Below are 18,861 nucleotides of genomic sequence, written 5' to 3'. Positions count from 1 at the left end.
TTCCTTAGGATCCAAACAGGGAGGAATTTAGAAGCCACCAATCACTTCCACGTTTTCCCTATTTAAAGACTGTTACATGAGTAAGTGTGGTGGCACAAAATAAAACTTTTGTTTGGAGCCATAGGAATGAATGGGGCTAGGCTAAATGCTAACAGATTCAAGAAGTGCTGTATAAAGATTAAAAAGACATGCATTGAAAACAGACAAGCATGTATTAATTCATCTAAGTTGAGGTAAGAACATAGGAAAATATTGAAAAATGGTGGTGTTTTCCTTTAATTGTGTTGGTCTAAAATGGAGTCTGTTGAGAAGGAAGGAAACAGATAAAAGAAAATATATGGGACCAGATAATCCCTTTGAGAATTATGCGACCTGGTTATTTTGTACATTATATTTTAAATGCTTTTCAAGGGGACTCTAAATATAGTGGGCATTAGTGGATCTTCTCAAATGTTTAGTCAACAAATTTGTTGAAGCCCACTGAGATATGAAGATGACATAAAAGTGGAGATCTTTGTTTTTATGACCCTCTCCTATGACCTTTCTGCAGGTCAGGCATAACTTGTCCGAGGTCCTTCTCGCCACAATGAACATTATGTTCACACAATACAAGCGTCTGAAGGGGGCAGCAGCAGGGACACCAGGAAGACCACAACGTACACTAGAGGACAGAGACACAGTAAGAAGATATTTATGATTATTCAAATGTGAATCCAATCCAAAGCTTTCTAATAATCTCAGCAATGGTTTATTATTCAATGGCCATGTTAATCCTTCAACTCTGTTGTATTCCAATCACCTGCAGTTTGTCATGCAGTTGTATTTGTTTACTTTGTCTACAGCTGCTGCGCAGTCAAGCCCGAGCACTTATCACATTTGCGGGGATGATTCCATACCGGATGGCCGGAGACACCAATGCCAGACTGGTTCAGATGGAGGTCTTAATGAACTGAGATGCTTTGCCTCACTTTGTCCAATCCTCTCCTGCAGCTCCCTGTCATTGTCTTTATTCCATCATTATTTGGTGTCAGTTTATGTTTGTATTTTTTTCATTATGTGAAATAAAAAAAATAAGTTCAGTTTTGCAGTTTCCTTTCTTTTAAACCCACTTTTACAAACGTTGTTTTTCATTTTAAGTTTCATCATTTGTCCTGCCATTTCTTGTTTAGTTGAATGTATTTAACTTGCATGCATCATTAACATAATGGTGTTTGAAGTTTATTTGTAACTACTAACATTTATACTTCATGATAACAATCTCAAACAATCAATTTGCAGATCTCACTGATATTATTTTATGGCATTACAAACAGTGAAATAAGTCACAGAAGATTAGGCAGCAACCAATAATCTGCCTTCAGGGCGCCCATGTTTTTATTTTAAGGGAAATAAAAATGCATTTTCTAAAAAGTCATGGACAATTTTATATGGTATAATATACATTTTTTTATGCTTGATCACAAGTCAAAGTGAAAAGATTTTAGTCAGTTTACTTTTTATAAATGTGACTCTGGACCACAAAATCAGTCATAAGTAGCATGGGTATATTTGTAGCAAAAACCAACAATACATTGTATGGGTCAAAATTATAGATCATTTTTAATGCTCAAAAAAATTCGGATATTAACTAAAAATTATGTTCCATGAAGATGTTTTGTAAATTTTCTCCCGTAAATATATAAAAATATATTTATCATTAGTAATATGTGTTGCTAAAGACTTTATTTTGACAACTTTTAAGGCGATGTTCTCAATATTTATCTTGACCAAATATTGTCCTAACAAACCATATATCAATGGAAAGCTTATTTATTCAACTTTTCTATGACTGGTTTTGTTGTCCAATTTCACCATTAATTTGTACCACCTTACAAATTGATTCTGAACCTCAGTGAGTTTGCATTAATAACTAATAGCATTGTTTGAAAATATGGGAAGCTTGTAAATTTGTTTGCATTTGCTTTTGGTTATCAAATCTAGATCCTGAAACACTAACAAGTGTGCTGTAACGGAGACCAGGAATGTGTCTATGTGTGACATTGATTATCTCAGCAGATGGTGGGTTATGATAAAAACGCCCGAAGAGCACACAGATGGACATGTTTGTTTTGTCTCACCCGACTGGAGTATCTGCTTTAGTTTCTTCTAAGCTGTGTTGCATTTAAACTGTTATCATCTGGAGGAATGACTGTAAAATGCAAGGTGCAGGGGTCAGCTTGACTGACCGTTTATGTTAGGAATAATTGATAACGGGCCGTTGAATTATTTCAAAATAATGCACACCCAAAGTGGTAATCTTTATGCCGTGGGTGTGCATTATTTTCAAACAATCAAAGGACCGGAGTCAATTATTCCTCTTATACGACGGTTACTACAAACATTGCATTCAACAGGCCCGTGGTATAATAATGCTTAATCTATAGTTGTCCCTTAAAAAAAAGCCCTGACAAGTCTGTTTCTTAATTTGTGAGTCTTCTGTTGTTGGTATATCAGTCATGCATGTTTTCTATTCTGTTCTTGGAGAAGACCTGGAGGACGGATCCATCTTCATGCCGCATGGATCTGTGTGTGAGGTGTGCGTGCTGCAGCTGGTGTTGTGAATCAGGCCGATGTCACACGTCCGCGATAACCCGGCTATTTCACAACACCAGGGTGGCACCACACCACTGCCAACGGCCTTACAGAAAGAAGCTTAACCCCAGAGGATTCATTCATTCACACTGTTCTCTTCATCTGTCCCTCTTTTAATGCTTATGTACAGTAATAAAGATCAAGTTTCTTTTCTTGCAGAAAATATTGTTTAATTTATATATTTATTTGCTATAAACTAAAAAAGTATGTGATCAATAAATCATATCCGTAAACACTGTTGGTTCCTGTCACTGGGGCAGCACCCTTTCCTAAAGTACACCTTTGCACCTCAGAGGTGTTGGTACCAAAGCGTGCATATTAGTACCTCAGAGGTATCAATTGATAGCATATCTGTACCTAAATTATATACCTTTATAAACGGTACTGTTTACGACGCCAGCTTGGAACAATTTTTGACCATTTGGTCTGACAGTGTATTTTACTCTTTACACTATAGCACTATTACACTATTTACACTACACTGTGAAAAGCGAGTCAACTTATAAAATAATTACTTCATTGCTAACTCCTAAAAAAGTAAGAAAATTTAAGTTGTAAGAAAAAAAATTTTTGTTACCAATTAAAGTTTTTTTTTTTTAAGTTGATCCAACTTTTCACTTTTTACAGTGATGTCAAAACTTAAAATGGTATGACTTGCAGATGTAGCCGATGGTTAGAGAGTCTGGCTTGTAACCAAGAGTTGCCAGTACACTGTAAGTAAAACCTAAAAGTTAACTCAACTCAAACCATTTAAGTAAACCGGTTGCATTAGTTTTAAAACACATACATTTGAGTACTGTAAACTTAAAAAAATTTAATCATATGCAGTTCACACTACTTAAATATAAGTGCATAATTGCACATGACTCAAGTTCAGAGTACTTAAATGTATGTGTTTTAAAACTTAAATGGTCTAATGCAATTTTACAGTGTAGTGTTGTAGTACTCGAGAACGGTCTTGGTCTCGAGACCACTTTTTAAAGGTCTTGGCCTCGTCTCGGAATCGACCGCATTTTTTACTCGGCCTCAGACGAAGAGGTCTCTGAATTTTATTTCAAGATCGATCAAGGCCACAACTGATGGCATATCACAAAATTATTTTTTATCATTAGCCTAATTATTAAATAATAATTATACTTATTATAATTTTTTATTAAAAGTTTTACGGTGCCAATATATGTATTTATTTTTTATTACTTTATAAACTTCTCTCATGGCATACACACGAAAAGTGCCTAATCATATGGATATTCCACATTTCATCATAAGTGTTTTAATGCAGTGACTTGCACTGGTCTTGGTCTTGACTTGGTCTCGGCCTGTCTTGGTCTTGACGTGGTCTCAACACTTCAAAGTCTTGGTCTTGTCTCGGTCTCGACCTTGGTCTTGGTCATGACTTGGTCTGGGTTTAGGTGGTCTTGACTACAACACTAGTTGCCGGTTTGGGTCTCATTTGCCGGCAGGTTGTTATCTGAGACTCCCTTGAGCAAGGCCCTTTAATTGCTCCCCAGGCGCTGCAGTAATACGGCCCAATGCCCCGGGTGTGTGTGTGTGTTCACTATTCACTGAATGGGTTAAATGCAGAGGTCACATTCCAAGTTTGGCTTACCATACAATGGCAAATACATAACTTTTAGCCAATTTGATTAAACAAAACATTTAAGGCAGATATTCTTACGCAGTAAACCTGTTGTCTTTACTTAAAAAATCAGGTAAACACCACTTAAAACTATGTTGGACCTATATTTAAAAAATCTTATCTTAAGTTTTGATCTACAAAATCCATTCATTTAAAACATTGAAGTTTAACTTCAAATTACACAAAAAGTAAAGTTGGCACACCAAAGCTCCAAAAATATAAAAAACTACTACCGGTAGTATTACTTAAAAGACTTATAAATGATGTGTGATAAAAAGCATGCATGCTCGAAACATCACGCTATTCAAAGTCTTTTGATTAATAAATTTTTTATATTTTTGGAGCTTTGCCGACTTTACTTATACTTTTATGAACTTAAAATCAGGGCTGGGAAAAGATAAATCGTGATTAATCGCATACAAAATAAAAGTGATTTTTGGCATAATATAATTGTGTGCTGTGTGTAATTATTATGCACATATAAATACACACACATTCATGTATGTATTTAAGAAACATTTACATGTGTATATATATTTATTTATATTTGAATATATTCTATATTATATATAAATTAAAAAAATTATATATTAATAAAAAAATCTGACATGAATATCTGTATGTGTGTGTGGTTAAACACAATAATTACACACAGTACACACACATATATTATGCAAAAAAATTACTTTTATTTTGTATGGGATTAATCGCAATTAATCTTTTCCCAGCCTTAAAATAATTAATACAATATGGTGTGAGAAATAACCATAAGCCCTTGCCCCTTAATATTTTGATGAAAACTGCGGGGAATTTAAATAGTTGTTATTACAATCATAGAGGTTTAATATTTGATAATACAAATTATTTAAAAATAAGTTTTTAACTTGCACTGAAATTTAAATAAATGTTGGAAGGGCTTAAAGGTTAAGTTAAATTCACTTAAATTTTCAATGCATTACTTATTTTTTAAATATTTTAACTTATAATTAAGTTTATAATTGATTAAAAAAAACGTATAATAATAATTTCTTTTTCATATTGTATTAGGTTACCCCTGCAGTTCTCAGAAATGACAAGTTTGATAATGTTTTCTTTAATAATCTACATTATGGTTTAATTATGAATTGATGTAGTTTAATACTCAGTAGAGTATATGACATAGTGGAAACCTTTAAAATTTCAATTCCAATTCCTCTTACCCTTTTTGTTATGACATGTCCCCTCAGGCAACCTTAAAGATTTCAAAATGACTGTTTAGCAGTTGGTTTTCTGCTTAAGCTCTCTGTGTCTATTAATAGAAGTTTAATCAAACCCCTGCTTCAAAGCAGAGCACCTGTGGGTACATTTGCTGGATCTGCGCTATAATTACGTTGAAAAGACTCCACCTTTGGGGCCTCCAGACCAATTTCTGCAGAAATCATGACTGAAGCCGGAGCTGCTCCCTGGGTCACATGGATCGGCGGACATTAGTCTGTTAGTTAATGAGGAACTGCCATTGCAATGATCAATCATCGCTCAAGGCAAAAGTCTTTCAGCTGGAACCCCACGCTTATGATGGTAAAGCAACTACATGAAGGTCACTACTCTCTGATCAAGACCATTTGTTGTATCAATACTTTTATCTGTGCATACATACACAATCAAATAATTAAAATGTAATATTTATTAAAATGATCATATACTCACAGTGATTTACCTTGAATGCAAGTCAATAAAAGTGCCACTTTAGTATTTACTAGTAAATTAGTTTACTATAGTATCATAGTAATTACTACACTATGTTAATTTATGTATATATATTTTTATTTTTTTTCTCATTTATATATGAAAATAAACTGTCTTGAATAAACTGCAGTAAACACAATAGTATATTTAATATTTGATATGATTAAAAAAAACTACAGAATACTTAAAAAATAGACAAAAAATCGTCGCTAGCTGTCACTGGGACAGTAAAAACTACACATTTGCCCCTAAAGAGTTCATATTACTATCTCATGTATACACCTCTGTAATTAAACGGTAAATATTAACCTTTTTAAACATTACGAAATATTTGGGAAGTATTTATTGATGTTCTCTATTGATGTTTTTACCAGGTTTTATGATACTTTTATGACATTCACTGTAGCACTTTGAGATTTGCCATAAATGTAAAGTGCATTACAAATAAAATCTATTATTATTATTATTATTATTAAGACCTCTTTAAAATGTCCTATCCAAATGACAGCTTCGGACATTTTCTGACATTTTACTACAGTAAACTTCATTACTATAGAAATTGGTGATATATATTGTTTCTTATTTTTAATGTATGACAAATCAGTTGTCCTTGAAACCTGTGTCAAGGATATCTAACCAAAGATCTTAGTCATTACATGTTCTTATAATGTTTACAATCCCCAGTACAAGCTAAAGGCCCTGCAGCAACACTTAAAAATTAATGATCGGTAAAAACGGTCCAGAATATGTTTTCAGACTACTTAAACATTCAAAAGTGGTTCCTTCCGGCTCAGGTATAATAAAATCCTTTGTAGCACCTGCTTGTTATACTCAGTTCATTTAGTTATGGTGAAGCTACCACAGGTCAATGTAGGGATGAATCTGACAACCAGCAAAAGCCAATTTCCAATGTCTTCACTCAACAATGGAGACGACCGTAAATTCAGCTTGGGAGGATGTAGCAGTTATGATACTGACAGCGTGGCCTCACGAAGCTCCGTGGTCTTCTCTGGATATGACACGTTGGATATGCCACCAAGTTATGACTTCTATTCGAATACTGAAGTTTTTGGAAGAACAAAGAAGTCAAGACCTTCTCTCTTTCAACTTCACACCAACCCTCAGGTATAGGAAGACAGACTGTTAAATATATTTATATATATTTTTTGCATTTGGCAAACGCTTTAATCCAAAGCGACTTACATAGTGCATCAATTCAGTATGTGTTGAGCTTAACTCATGATCTTTCTCATTAAAAGAAACTATTGATAAGCTTCATAAAGATATCTGTTAAAGAATCCACATGTTTTGCTCCTGAGCTTATTTAAGTTTTCTTTCAGGATGACCCCTCTCCACCTCCTCTGTATGAGAACAGCGTGGACAAAACGAGTCCTGAGGAAGAGGAACCAACAGAACCACCACCAGAACCGACTCGGTTTGGGTGGGCTCAGGGTGTCATGGTAAAATGATTGACACTTTAAAGTGTGTATTCTTATAACACTATATGCATACAATTGAATCAAGCCAAACACAAAACACTTTGAATGTTTTGAATGCAGTCTTTTCAAAAAGAGTACTGACATTTTTTAATCCTTTTAGATCCGTTGTATGCTGAATATCTGGGGAGTTATTCTGTACCTGAGGCTTCCTTGGATCACAGCTCAGGCAGGGATTGGTATGTCAATCTTTGCTATTATCTGTCTTGATGTTAATGTTTCTATTTAGATTTTGTGGAAACCCTCAGGGATCATCATGTATTGCTGTGATAAACTGGTGTGTTCGTGTTTCTTCATGTGTTCTTATTAAAGTGAACGTTTTCTCATCCTAAAGGTCTGACGTGGGTTATAATCTTGCTGTCCTCATCTATAACGGGCATCACAGGACTGTCTACATCAGCTATTGCCACAAATGGCAAAGTTAAAGGAGGTACTGGAGTAGATTTGACTAATAATGTACTGTTAAAAGAAAATAATCTTCATGGTATTATTGTTTTTATATATACATTTTTTATTTATTACTGGAGAAAAAACTACAAAGGCTCAGAGTCTCAGACTGGTGCTGAAAGTTTGAATTTATAAAGCATCACTATAGCACCAGATATGGTTCTGTATAGCACAATATGGTTCTACACAGGTGTTACATTGGTGCTACATGGCACTTAAAATGGTTCCCCTATGATTATGAGCCAGTAAACCACTTTTAGTATTATTTGGCACCGAGTGTATTTTATTTTTTAAAATATACAAAAAATATATTTGCTGAAATATATTTTGAAATATGTTTACAAAAATTTATTTTTTTCCCATACATTTGTATGGCCATTTTTGTATATTTTAAAAATAAATTTGTTTTAATGCATTTATATTCACATTGCATTAAAAAGGTAAAACAAGGTTCAAATTAAACATATTTTCAAATCCAAAAATTTACTTTATAAAATATTAGATTGTATACATAGTTTTAAAGTTTAAAAATATTTTGTAAAAATTAAAAATATATTTAATTAAGATTAACTTTTTACAAAATGTATTTAGCATATATTTAAAACATATTTTTGGTCGGTTCTTTGCCGTATGTCCCTCTGAATTACTTGTGACAAAGTGTGAAGTTTGACAAAAATTACCTGACATGAAAACATCAACCATGATGTGAAAGACAAAGTAATAAAAACATTTGGGACCACGGAAGCCCACAACTAGTGCTCGCCACTATGTTATTTAGTCACTAGTCAATATCACTCCATTTATCTTTTATGTTATTTAGTACCTATCAGATTAGTATCAAGTTTACATTCTTTACATTTATTTTTTCCAGGAGGAACATATTTCCTGATCTCTCGTAGCTTGGGCCCAGAGTTGGGCGGCTCAATCGGGCTTATATTTGCATTTGCTAATGCAGTGGCTGTGGCAATGCACACCGTGGGTTTTGCTGAAACCGTGCAGGCTCTCATGCAGGTGGGTTTATGGCCTTGCATATACATGTTTCGTTCTCTTTTAAAACTTCTGAAGCGATCAGTTATATTTTATTTAACATCTCTTGCTGACTGACCACAGCTTGTCATAAGTAGGCTGGATCTCCTCTGAAGCTCTAAAGGAAACACATGTAAAATTCCTTGAATCTTTCTCAGTAAAAAATGTATGTTTAAAAAGGTCTCCATTTGATGTCAGTTGAATGCCAGTGCTATCTAGGAACTAAAATACTTCTGATCTTTCCTATGGGAGAGTACACTGCATGTTAATTGTTCATATTGTGTGGCACACTGAAATTCTATTCTTTTTGATCCTCATATAAGGATACTGGGGTTAGCATGGTAGACCGGCTGAATGATATCCGCATCATTGGAGTGATTACTGTCACCTGTCTGCTGGCCATCTCAATGGCTGGAATGGAATGGGAATCCAAGGTTTGTCTTTAACAATTATGTGCAAATAAGTCGTATGACATTGACATTTATGCATAAGTGGCAGATGCTTTTATACAAAATGACTTTTATGTGTGTTCCCTAGGAATCGAACCTATAAGCTTTGCACTGCTAGAACAATGCCCTACTAACTGAGCTACATGATCACAAATCTAAATGACAGGTTTTGTTTCTGTTTAGGCCCAGGTATTGTTCTTCTTGGTCATTATGATCTCCTTTGCCAGTTACATTGTGGGTACCATCATGCCATCAACTGAAGATAAGCAAGCCAAAGGATTTTTTAGCTACAAAGGTCAGAGAACAATGTTGTCAGTGTCTTTCACCCTATTCTTGTCAATGCTTGTGACATTACACAACCATACGTGTCTCAATTTGTGTCCTATAGCTGATATATTTGCGACAAACTTTGTGCCCGGCTGGCGTGGTCCGGAGGGGAGTTTTTTTGGCATGTTTTCCATCTTCTTCCCCTCAGCTACAGGCATCCTTGCGGGGGCCAACATCTCTGGAGATCTTAAGGCAAATTCAGCTCTGAATCTTCTAATGTTTCTTTCAATAAAACATTTTTTAAAGCTTGTGTGACCCAGCTAAAGTCTTTTTTGTGATTTACAGTTTTCTAAATAATGTGAAGAATATGTTCATATGTGAAAATATAACCTTAATGTCTTTAATATTGATTGACTGAGTAAAGGCCATGTCAAAGTTTGAAATCATAGTAAAAATCAATTACTTTAGCTTGGATTTCACAGGCAGGGTCACATATTTTTTCATGGGAAATCAGACTTGTTAATAGCTGTATTTCTGTTTGTTTAAACTTATAGGATCCTAATATTGCTATACCCCGTGGTACAATGCTGGCTATTTTTTGGACCACTATATCCTACCTCATTATCTCAGCTACTATTGGTGAGTGTCATAATTGTTTACGAGTATCATTTTACTACAGCCCGTATTAAGGCCTATGGTTTAATTATTCATTCCTAAAATGTGCAGTGCATTTTATTTGTATTTCTTACTTCATTATGTAATACATAATCCTGTTTTTCTCATTTGCTCTTAATTGCACCTCAGGCTCTTGTGTAGTCCGTGATGCCTCTGGTTTGAATGAGTCCTTTATCTCAACTATGTCTCACGGGGACTGTGTGGGAGTTGCCTGCAACTATAACTGGGACTTTAGTGAATGCTTTAACAACAAGACTTGCCCTTATGGACTTATCAATAATTATCAGGTAATCATCTTGACCCTTTGTGTTGTTGGGGATGTTTTCATCCACTAGGCAGTGCTTTGAAATTTTTCAAAAATTCAACAATACACTGTGGACAAATTTACTACCCTTTCATGTTGTTTGTGGATGAAACATCCACTAAATTAAACAAATGTATCAGATAATTTTTTTTTTTTTTTTTTATAAATCTGTTAACCAATCTCAGTACTCATCAAAACTACCAAATGTTAAAAAAATCCATTTAACTCCTTAATTCCCAAGTTCATAAGTGTCACTGATTTGGGGAGAAACACACACAAAATAACTTATTTTTTATTAGTTAGTCTTGGGCATGTGAAAGATAAGTAAAAACATTGGCTTTGATGAATTTTTAGTTTTTTGTCTAGCATCAGATTTTATTATTTTCTTCCTCATTTATTGTTAATGGCAGTTTTCTGCCCCATTGACTTCCATTATAACGACATTTTTATTGCAAGTCATGGTTGCTTAAACAGCAAATAGTGCAAGTAAATCAAAAGTAATACGTTTAAATAACTTTAACAAGATACAGGAAATTCATAATAGAAATGTTTCATTAAATTAAGTTTATACTACTTAATATATTTAATTACATTAAGCAATGAAACATATTAATTGAAAAATTGTTTAGAAACCATTTTTAGAAAATATAAAAAACTGAAATTAAAAATAAATGAAACAATACGTTTCTTTTTTCTATGACAGACTATGAGCTTGGTGTCTGCATGTGCACCTCTCATCAGCGCTGGCATTTTTGGAGCCACACTTTCTTCAGCTCTGGCTTGTCTGGTGTCCGCCCCTAAAGTTTTCCAGGTAATCAGCCCTTAAATATCATTCGACTATAATGAGTTTATATCGTAACATGTGTGGTTGTTTATTAGAATGATTATATATATCTAACGTTAAAATGTTTTTCTCCATCTCTTGTCTCTCCACAGTGCCTTTGCAAGGACAACCTGTATCCAGGCATTGGATTTTTCGGCAAAGGCTATGGAAAGAATAATGAACCGTTGAGAAGCTACTTGCTAGCATATATCATTGCTATATGCTTCATTCTTATTGGTAGGTTTTCCCCTGTTGCTTCCCCCTCACATTAGAAGTACTAGAAACCATGGTTCCCTATAGAATCACTCCCACCATCTGTACTGTAGCTATGGCAACAGCTTCCACATCCAAGTTTTAAAAGATGTTTATCATACATTAGAGAAATTTACCTAAAGACAAGTGCCCTTGTATGTGTATTTCAGCTGAGCTGAACACCATCGCTCCCATCATCTCCAACTTTTTTCTCTGCTCCTACGCCCTCATCAACTTTAGTTGCTTCCACGCCTCCATTACTAACTCACCAGGTGAGCACTTTTATGAACCCATCAAAGTAAAATGGATTAAGCTAACAGTTTATAATGCAATATTTACTCATAATAGTTTTACTCTTATATTAAACACATACATTTCAAGTGATCCTTGTTTCTCTATATTTGCACAGGTTGGCGTCCAACGTTTCGATTCTACAGCAAGTGGTTGTCTTTGCTAGGAGCAGTGGTGTCTGTGATTATCATGTTTCTGTTAACCTGGTGGGCTGCTCTTATAGCCATTGGCATTATCATCTTCCTGCTGGGATATGTGCTGTATAAAAAGCCCAGTAAGACACTATCACTTTTTGTAGCTCCAACATATTCCTTGTTCCGAGCTAAGATATGTAAAATATAACAAAGCTGTCATCATGTCCAAGACAATTTAGCAAAAACTTTTGATTTTGGTGTTTTTACATTTCAGATGTCAACTGGGGTTCGTCTGTACAAGCCAGCTCGTATAATATGGCACTATCTCACTGTGTAGGTCTTAACCAAGTTGAAGAACATATAAAAAATTACAGGTAAATAACTTTGTAGGTTCACCAATCACGTATCTTCCTTTCGTGTTTGTTTTTCCATTTAGGCTTTGTTAAAAAATGTACTTTATCTGCTCTCTCTACTTTTACTCTTGCTTATTCTTCCTTGACATTTCTTTCTCTGTCCTACTTTTTCTCCATCTGTTCTTTCTCTCAGGCCACAGTGTCTGGTTCTAAGTGGGCTGCCTTGCATGCGTCCTGCCATTGTGGATTTTATCAGCACCTTCACCAAAAACCAGAGTCTGATGATATGTGCAAACGTTATTACAGTGAGTAAAAAAATCATTTTTTACATTTTTTCTATGCTTGGAAATGAATAAAATAAGTAATGTAAATAATAGACTTTAACATATTTAATTGGCTACAAATTACTCTTTGCAAGGTCAACTTTTATATAGGGATGCGGATGCACCAATACAAAATTTCTGTACCGATACCCAGCATTGGGTCAAAATTGGGTTAAATTAACCCAGAAAATATATTTAACTCAACAATGGGTTAAAACAACCCAGCTTTTTGGGTAGAAACCACCCAGGCAGCATGGTTAAATTACAACCGAAGGGGCTGGTTTTATTGCTTTTTAACCTAACGCTAGGTTAAAAATATCCCAGCAGTGTATAGTCTGTCCTGATTTTGGTTGTTTGTCCGATGTCCGATAGTGGGGGGGATCACTTTTATCTGCTGCTACCGACTATATGCTGATATATCGGTGTATCTCTAATTATAATAATTGCAGTAATGATACACTCTTAAAAATGCTGGATTATTTTTAACCTTCAATTGGGTCAAAAAGGGATAAACCCAACTGTTGTGTTGTTAACCTTAGAAGATGTCTATTTTTATAATAATAGAAGTTTGCAAGAAGGTGCAAAGTTGGCAATGGGGCGGCACCTTTCAAAAAGTACACTTTTGTACCTATAAGGTGCATATACCTCAAAAGTACACATTGGTACCCTTAGAGGTACACATTGGTACCTCAAAGATACATGTCTGGGATGTACATATTGGGATCTTTATAAAACTTATCGTCCAAAAGATAACTTTTGTACCTTTTATGCTGAGAGTGTGGGAGTTCTGCATTAGTATTCTCAGGAAAATGGCATGAATGCACGTTGGCACATTTTTTTATCTGTAGGGATATGCCTTTGACATGTTAAAGACATCAATTTCAAAAGCTCCATAGATAAATTTGCTTACTTCAATGAACATTAAATTCTGTAATGATAGCTCTTGGCCCTGCACTACGCATGTTTAAAGGGGACAGAGAATGAAAAACCATTTTTACCTTGTCTTTGTTGAATAATTGTAGTCTACCCGCATTCACAAACATACAAAAAGTGCTAGACATGCTAAACATCTCAGTCTCATAGAAATTCCTCTTTTAGAAAAGTCAGCCAGAAAACGGCCCAATCTGAAAAATTGATGCTTATGACAACACAGGCATCTCCCTGCCCCTCCACTTTAAAATAATTGGCTACATTTTTAGAGTGGCAGCAAATTCACCCAATCAGTAATGAGATTGCAAGTTAAGCCAGTAGGGGGAGCCAAATAGGTGCGAAACCACTTGTTTAAAATCCCCCACCCTAATAGAGCTATCTGAGAGAGGTTTTTAGGAAGCTTCTAAGGCATTACAGACCCACACAAAAACATTTTTGTCTACATGTCACATCACAGAACAAGGATAAATACCCCGTTCAATCATTCTATGTCACCTTTAAGATGAATCACCACCAGTGTTGGGGGTAATGCATTACAAGTAGAGTGCATTACGTAATAATATTACTTTACTGAAGTAACAATTAAAGTAAAGCATTACTTTTTAAATGTACATATTTATATTTGAGTTACTTTTTTAAAAAAGTAATGCAAGTTACTTTTTTAGTTTAATTAATTTGACTAAAAAAATATGTACTGAATTAAGCTAAACATAGTCACATTATGCACTCTATGCGAACCCGCCTGTGTGGGAACAGTTTGAGTCAGAAACTGAGATGGCAGGCCAGAGCTCGACATTTTTGCGATGTAATATGCAAATTTCTAGGTTTCATTCATAAAAAACACCTGCAAGGCCTGAAAGAGATCAAGCCTCAGCCAAGAAAAAGTAACGCAAAAGTAACTAAAAAGTAACGTAAGCATTACTTTCCATGAAAAGTAACTAAGTAACGCAATTCATTACTTTTTTGGAAGTAACTTAATATTGTAATGCATTACTTTTAAAAGTAACTTTCCCCAACACTGATCACCACTTTTTTCACCAAAAGCATTTACTTTTTATCTACCGCTATCTGTTTTTTACAGTCTTGATCTTATTGACAGGGTGGACCCTCACCAGGTGCGGTGGAATCGGGCAACAGCACCACTCAATTAAACTGGCTAAACAAGCGGGGCTTAAAGACGTTCTACCACACTGTAGTTGCCGATGACCTTCGCACTGGTGTGAAAATGATGCTGCAGGTCAGCCAAAAACTGTGCTTTACATTACACTACATAATAAGCTCAGAACAAACATAGTTTATTTCACTTTCTGCAAACTGGTAATTTCTTTTTGTGGTTTCTCTGTTTCAGAGTACGGGTTTGGGTCGGATGAAACCTAATGTTTTAGTTGTAGGATTTAAGAAGAACTGGCGTAAAGGTCAACCAAGCAACATGGATAACTATATTGGGATTTTACAGTATGTATATCACATATTTCAGTATTTCATGCCATATTTATATATTTTAAGGTATGTGACAGTTTTATGCATGTGTTTTAGTGACGCATTTGACCTTCAGTATGGTGTATGTGTACTTCGGATGAAGGAAGGTCTTGACATTAGTCGAACAATGCAGGCGCATGGTAAGGACTGTTTTAAAATCCCCATTGCATTAATGACGAACCCCCTTAAAACACCTTTTTTTTGTAGTGAATCTGGGGTTCGAGACATCTGGAGAGCAAGGAATTGGCACGAAAAGCCCTGCTGATACTACTACTACAACAACCACAATTGATACATCATGTATGTTTCTAAACCCAAATATTAGTACTGTTAGGCCAGATGTAATGTGAATGCTATGCTCTTTGACAAAATATTTGCCTTTTGCTATCCCAGGTGTTGCAGTGGATCCTGTTACACTAATGTCCATGTCACAGCCCACCACTGTGTTTCAGTCAAGGCAGGGAAAGAAGAACATTGATGTTTATTGGTTTTCTGATGATGGGGGTGAGTTACTGTATACTGATATTTTATGGATGCATATAAAACATGACATAGTAACATACAATAAGTTTACTGTCAGGTCTGACTCTACTTGTGCCTTATCTCCTGACCCGTAAGAAGCGCTGGGCCAGATGCAAAGTAAGGTTGTTTGTGGGTGGTGACGTCCAAGAGATTGAGGAACGGAAACAAGAGTATGCAAACAACACTATTACTTAAGAATTACTGTATTTATACAATCACTACACATATAAGTTGAAAGTGTGTGATACAACCACAATAATAAAAGCATGATGTATGTTTATATACAGCGGGGGAAATAAGTATTTGACACATCAGCATTTTTATCAGTAAGGGGATTTCTAAGTGGGCTATTGACACACAATTTCCACCAGATGTAGCCATCAAGCCAAATATTGAATTCTTACAAAGATTTCAGAACATTTAAGTATACAAGTTGAGTCATAATAAATAAAGTGAAATGACACAGGGAATAAGTATTGAACACACTTTATTTAATACTTTGTAGAAAAGCCTTTGTTGGTGATTACAGCTTCTCGATGCCTCTTGTATGGAGAGACCAGTCGTCTGCATTCCTCAGGAGTGATTCTGGCCCATTCTTCCACACAAATGGTCTTTAAATCTTGAAGGTTCCTTTGGCCTCTTTTATGAACTTTGATCTTCAGTTTTCTCCATAGATTTTCTATGGGATTTAGGTCAGGTGATTGACTGTCCACTTCATTGTTTCCTTGGTCTTGAAATGTCCACCCTTTAAATTTTCAGCTTTCTGGTAGATGTCAATTTTATTCAGAATGTCCAAGGAAAATTTCTCCATTCATCCTGCCTTCAATAATATGAAGTCTGCCAGTACCCCTTGCTGAAAAGCAGCCCCAAACCATGATGCTTCCACCCCCAAACTTAACTGTTGGTATGGTGTTCTTGGGGTTTTCTTTGAAACAACAGTGCCTGCTGATGAAATACTCTCCTGATTATTCTTTGGACCCCTCGGACAGGGATCTTACGTGGAGCACCTGATTGTGGCCGGTTTATGGTGAAGTGATGCCCTTTTTTTTCATTTCCAAGTAATGGCCTCCACAGTGCTCACAGGAACATTCTGCATTCTGGAAATGCGCCTTTAACCATTCCCATCAAAATGCTATTCAACGATAAGATTACGAAAATCTTGAGAGAGTCCTTTGCTTTAACCATCATGAAGTCTTTCCTGTGTGCCTCCTGGGTAATGAGAAGTCTTTATAGGCCATCAATTAGGACTAAAGCAGCTGATATCAATTAGTACTGATAGGGGGCAGGGTTTCTCTCTCAATACTGACAGATTTCAGGTGATCTCCTGGCTTTCTATGCCATTTTGTACCTTGTTTCTTCATGTGTTCAATACTTATTCCCTGTGTCATTTCTCTTTATTTATTATGACTCAACTTGTGTACTTAAATGTTCTGATTTCTTTATATGAATTCAATATTTGGCTTGATGGCTACATCGGGTGGAAATTTTGTGTCTATAGCCCACTTAGAAATGCCCTTACTGATAAAAATGCTGATGTGTCAAATACTCCCCCCCCCCCCCCCGCTGTATATATATTTATATAGCCTAATCTAAAGTAAAAGATTTACAACATAGTCTTAAGTGTGTATTTTCACCAAGATCTACCATTAAGCTCAGAAACAGAAGCTTTTTAGCAATGCCATGTCTTTTCCTCAGCACAGACATTAAATGAAGTATGTGTGTGTGTCAATGACAGGCTCAAAGGTCTGATCGGCAGGTTTCGTTTGGGTTTCCGGGATATCCAAGTCCTTCCAGACATCAATGGCAAACCACAGTCTGAACAGTAAAGTGTTTCTTGGTCTTCTTGCTTTCCATTCACAATACAACTTTTTGACTTAATCAACTGATGACATTTCCAGATATTCTTCTGAAATAGTCTTCTAAATTTTCTTTGTGAATTGCTGTTAAATTTACATAAACCTAAAATGATTGTATGTCTGCCCCCCTATTATTGAAACAGCATAAAGAGATTTGAAGATCTTATAGCTCCGTATAGAGTAAGCACGATCCAAAAGAATGATCAAGAAGCTTATGAGACAACAAATGGCTATCCCTGGATGGTGTCTGATGATGATATGGAAAAGTTCAAAGCTAAGGTAATATATTTAGTATTTTATAAGAACATCTGATAGTCCATGTTGTATACTCTAATATTTTGTTTCCTGTGTTCGTAAAGTCCCTTCGACAGATACGACTGAATGAAGTTATTCAAGACTACTCCAGAGATGCGGCGTTGATTGTTGTGTAAGTGTTAAACAAACAGGATGTGTTGCCACGATGCATCATTATGATGCAAATCTGCAGCAAGTGTTTGATTGTTTAACTATTAGGTGAGTAAATATCTGACATCACCTGTCGTCTGTGTCTTTTGTTTGGCAGAACCATGCCTGTGGGGAAAAGAGGGGCTTGTCCTAGTGCCCTTTACATGGCATGGCTAGAAATTGTGTCACGTGACCTTCGACCTCCGGTTCTTCTTGTCAGAGGCAATCAAGAGAATGTCCTTACGATGTACTGCCAATAAACAACACATTTTCCTGACAGAACTGTTGACATAAATACATCCAGTGGAAAGAAAATCAACTCTTTGTTAATGGGTTTCAGATTTGTATTCATTTGTATTGTGTTTAATGCCCATGATGTTGTTTATAAGGTTTTTTGTCCATATTGGAAACCTGTTAATTTGCTATATAAAATGTTATATATATATATATATATACAGTATATAGGCAGTTCTTGCTGCTTTTGATCTTATGCACTTTCTCCAGAAGCAATAATGTTTAGTCATGTAGTTTCTTTTTCAGGTGTAATAATTAATTTACAAGTCTTTCTGTTAACTCAAATGATCTCAATTTAAAATCTAAACAATTTTCTTACAAAAGAATGTTTTATCAATAATCTCAATAATGCAAACATGTACATGTTGCTCACATATATGTTGCATAATTAATAATGAAAACAGTATAATCTTGAGCAATTAAATGTTATGAGCAGCTGTAATAAACACAGAAGATTAAATATTACTGAATATATTTAATAAATTACCACCTGTATATTAA

At 35.3% G+C, this 18,861-nt stretch overlaps 2 protein-coding genes across 3 annotated transcripts in view; both read left to right on the top strand.

Moving 5' to 3' along the window:
* nup93 (nucleoporin 93) overlaps positions 1-1,079 on the top strand; it is a 25,402-nt gene extending 24,323 nt beyond the window's left edge. For both annotated transcript variants that reach the window (XM_065283318.2, XM_065283319.2), the window contains 2 exons: positions 551-679; positions 843-1,079. In XM_065283318.2, coding sequence (XP_065139390.1) covers positions 551-679; positions 843-953 — 240 coding nt within the window. In that variant the 3' untranslated portion in view covers positions 954-1,079. The remainder of the gene's footprint in view (positions 1-550; positions 680-842) is intronic.
* Positions 1,080-6,660: 5,581 nt separating this feature from the next.
* Positions 6,661-18,856, top strand: slc12a3 (solute carrier family 12 member 3). The gene is made up of 26 exons (XM_065283317.2): positions 6,661-7,120; positions 7,336-7,455; positions 7,595-7,670; positions 7,826-7,921; positions 8,810-8,949; positions 9,288-9,398; positions 9,597-9,708; positions 9,802-9,932; positions 10,235-10,319; positions 10,485-10,642; positions 11,363-11,470; positions 11,596-11,719; positions 11,905-12,006; positions 12,144-12,299; positions 12,434-12,533; positions 12,706-12,817; positions 14,865-15,002; positions 15,114-15,220; positions 15,302-15,384; positions 15,452-15,544; positions 15,638-15,748; positions 15,825-15,936; positions 17,502-17,588; positions 17,766-17,901; positions 17,982-18,049; positions 18,185-18,856. Exons 1-26 carry the CDS (start codon positions 6,842-6,844, stop codon positions 18,324-18,326), a joined length of 3,087 nt encoding a protein of 1,028 aa, XP_065139389.1. The 5' UTR covers positions 6,661-6,841; the 3' UTR covers positions 18,327-18,856.
* Positions 18,857-18,861: the final 5 nt, after the last annotated feature.

The sequence above is a fragment of the Paramisgurnus dabryanus genome, chromosome 9 (genome assembly GCF_030506205.2).
Source record: "Paramisgurnus dabryanus chromosome 9, PD_genome_1.1, whole genome shotgun sequence".
NCBI lineage: Eukaryota > Metazoa > Chordata > Actinopteri > Cypriniformes > Cobitidae > Paramisgurnus > Paramisgurnus dabryanus.
The sequence above is the reverse complement of the archived record's forward strand: the minus strand, read 5'-3'. Positions and strand labels throughout refer to the sequence as shown.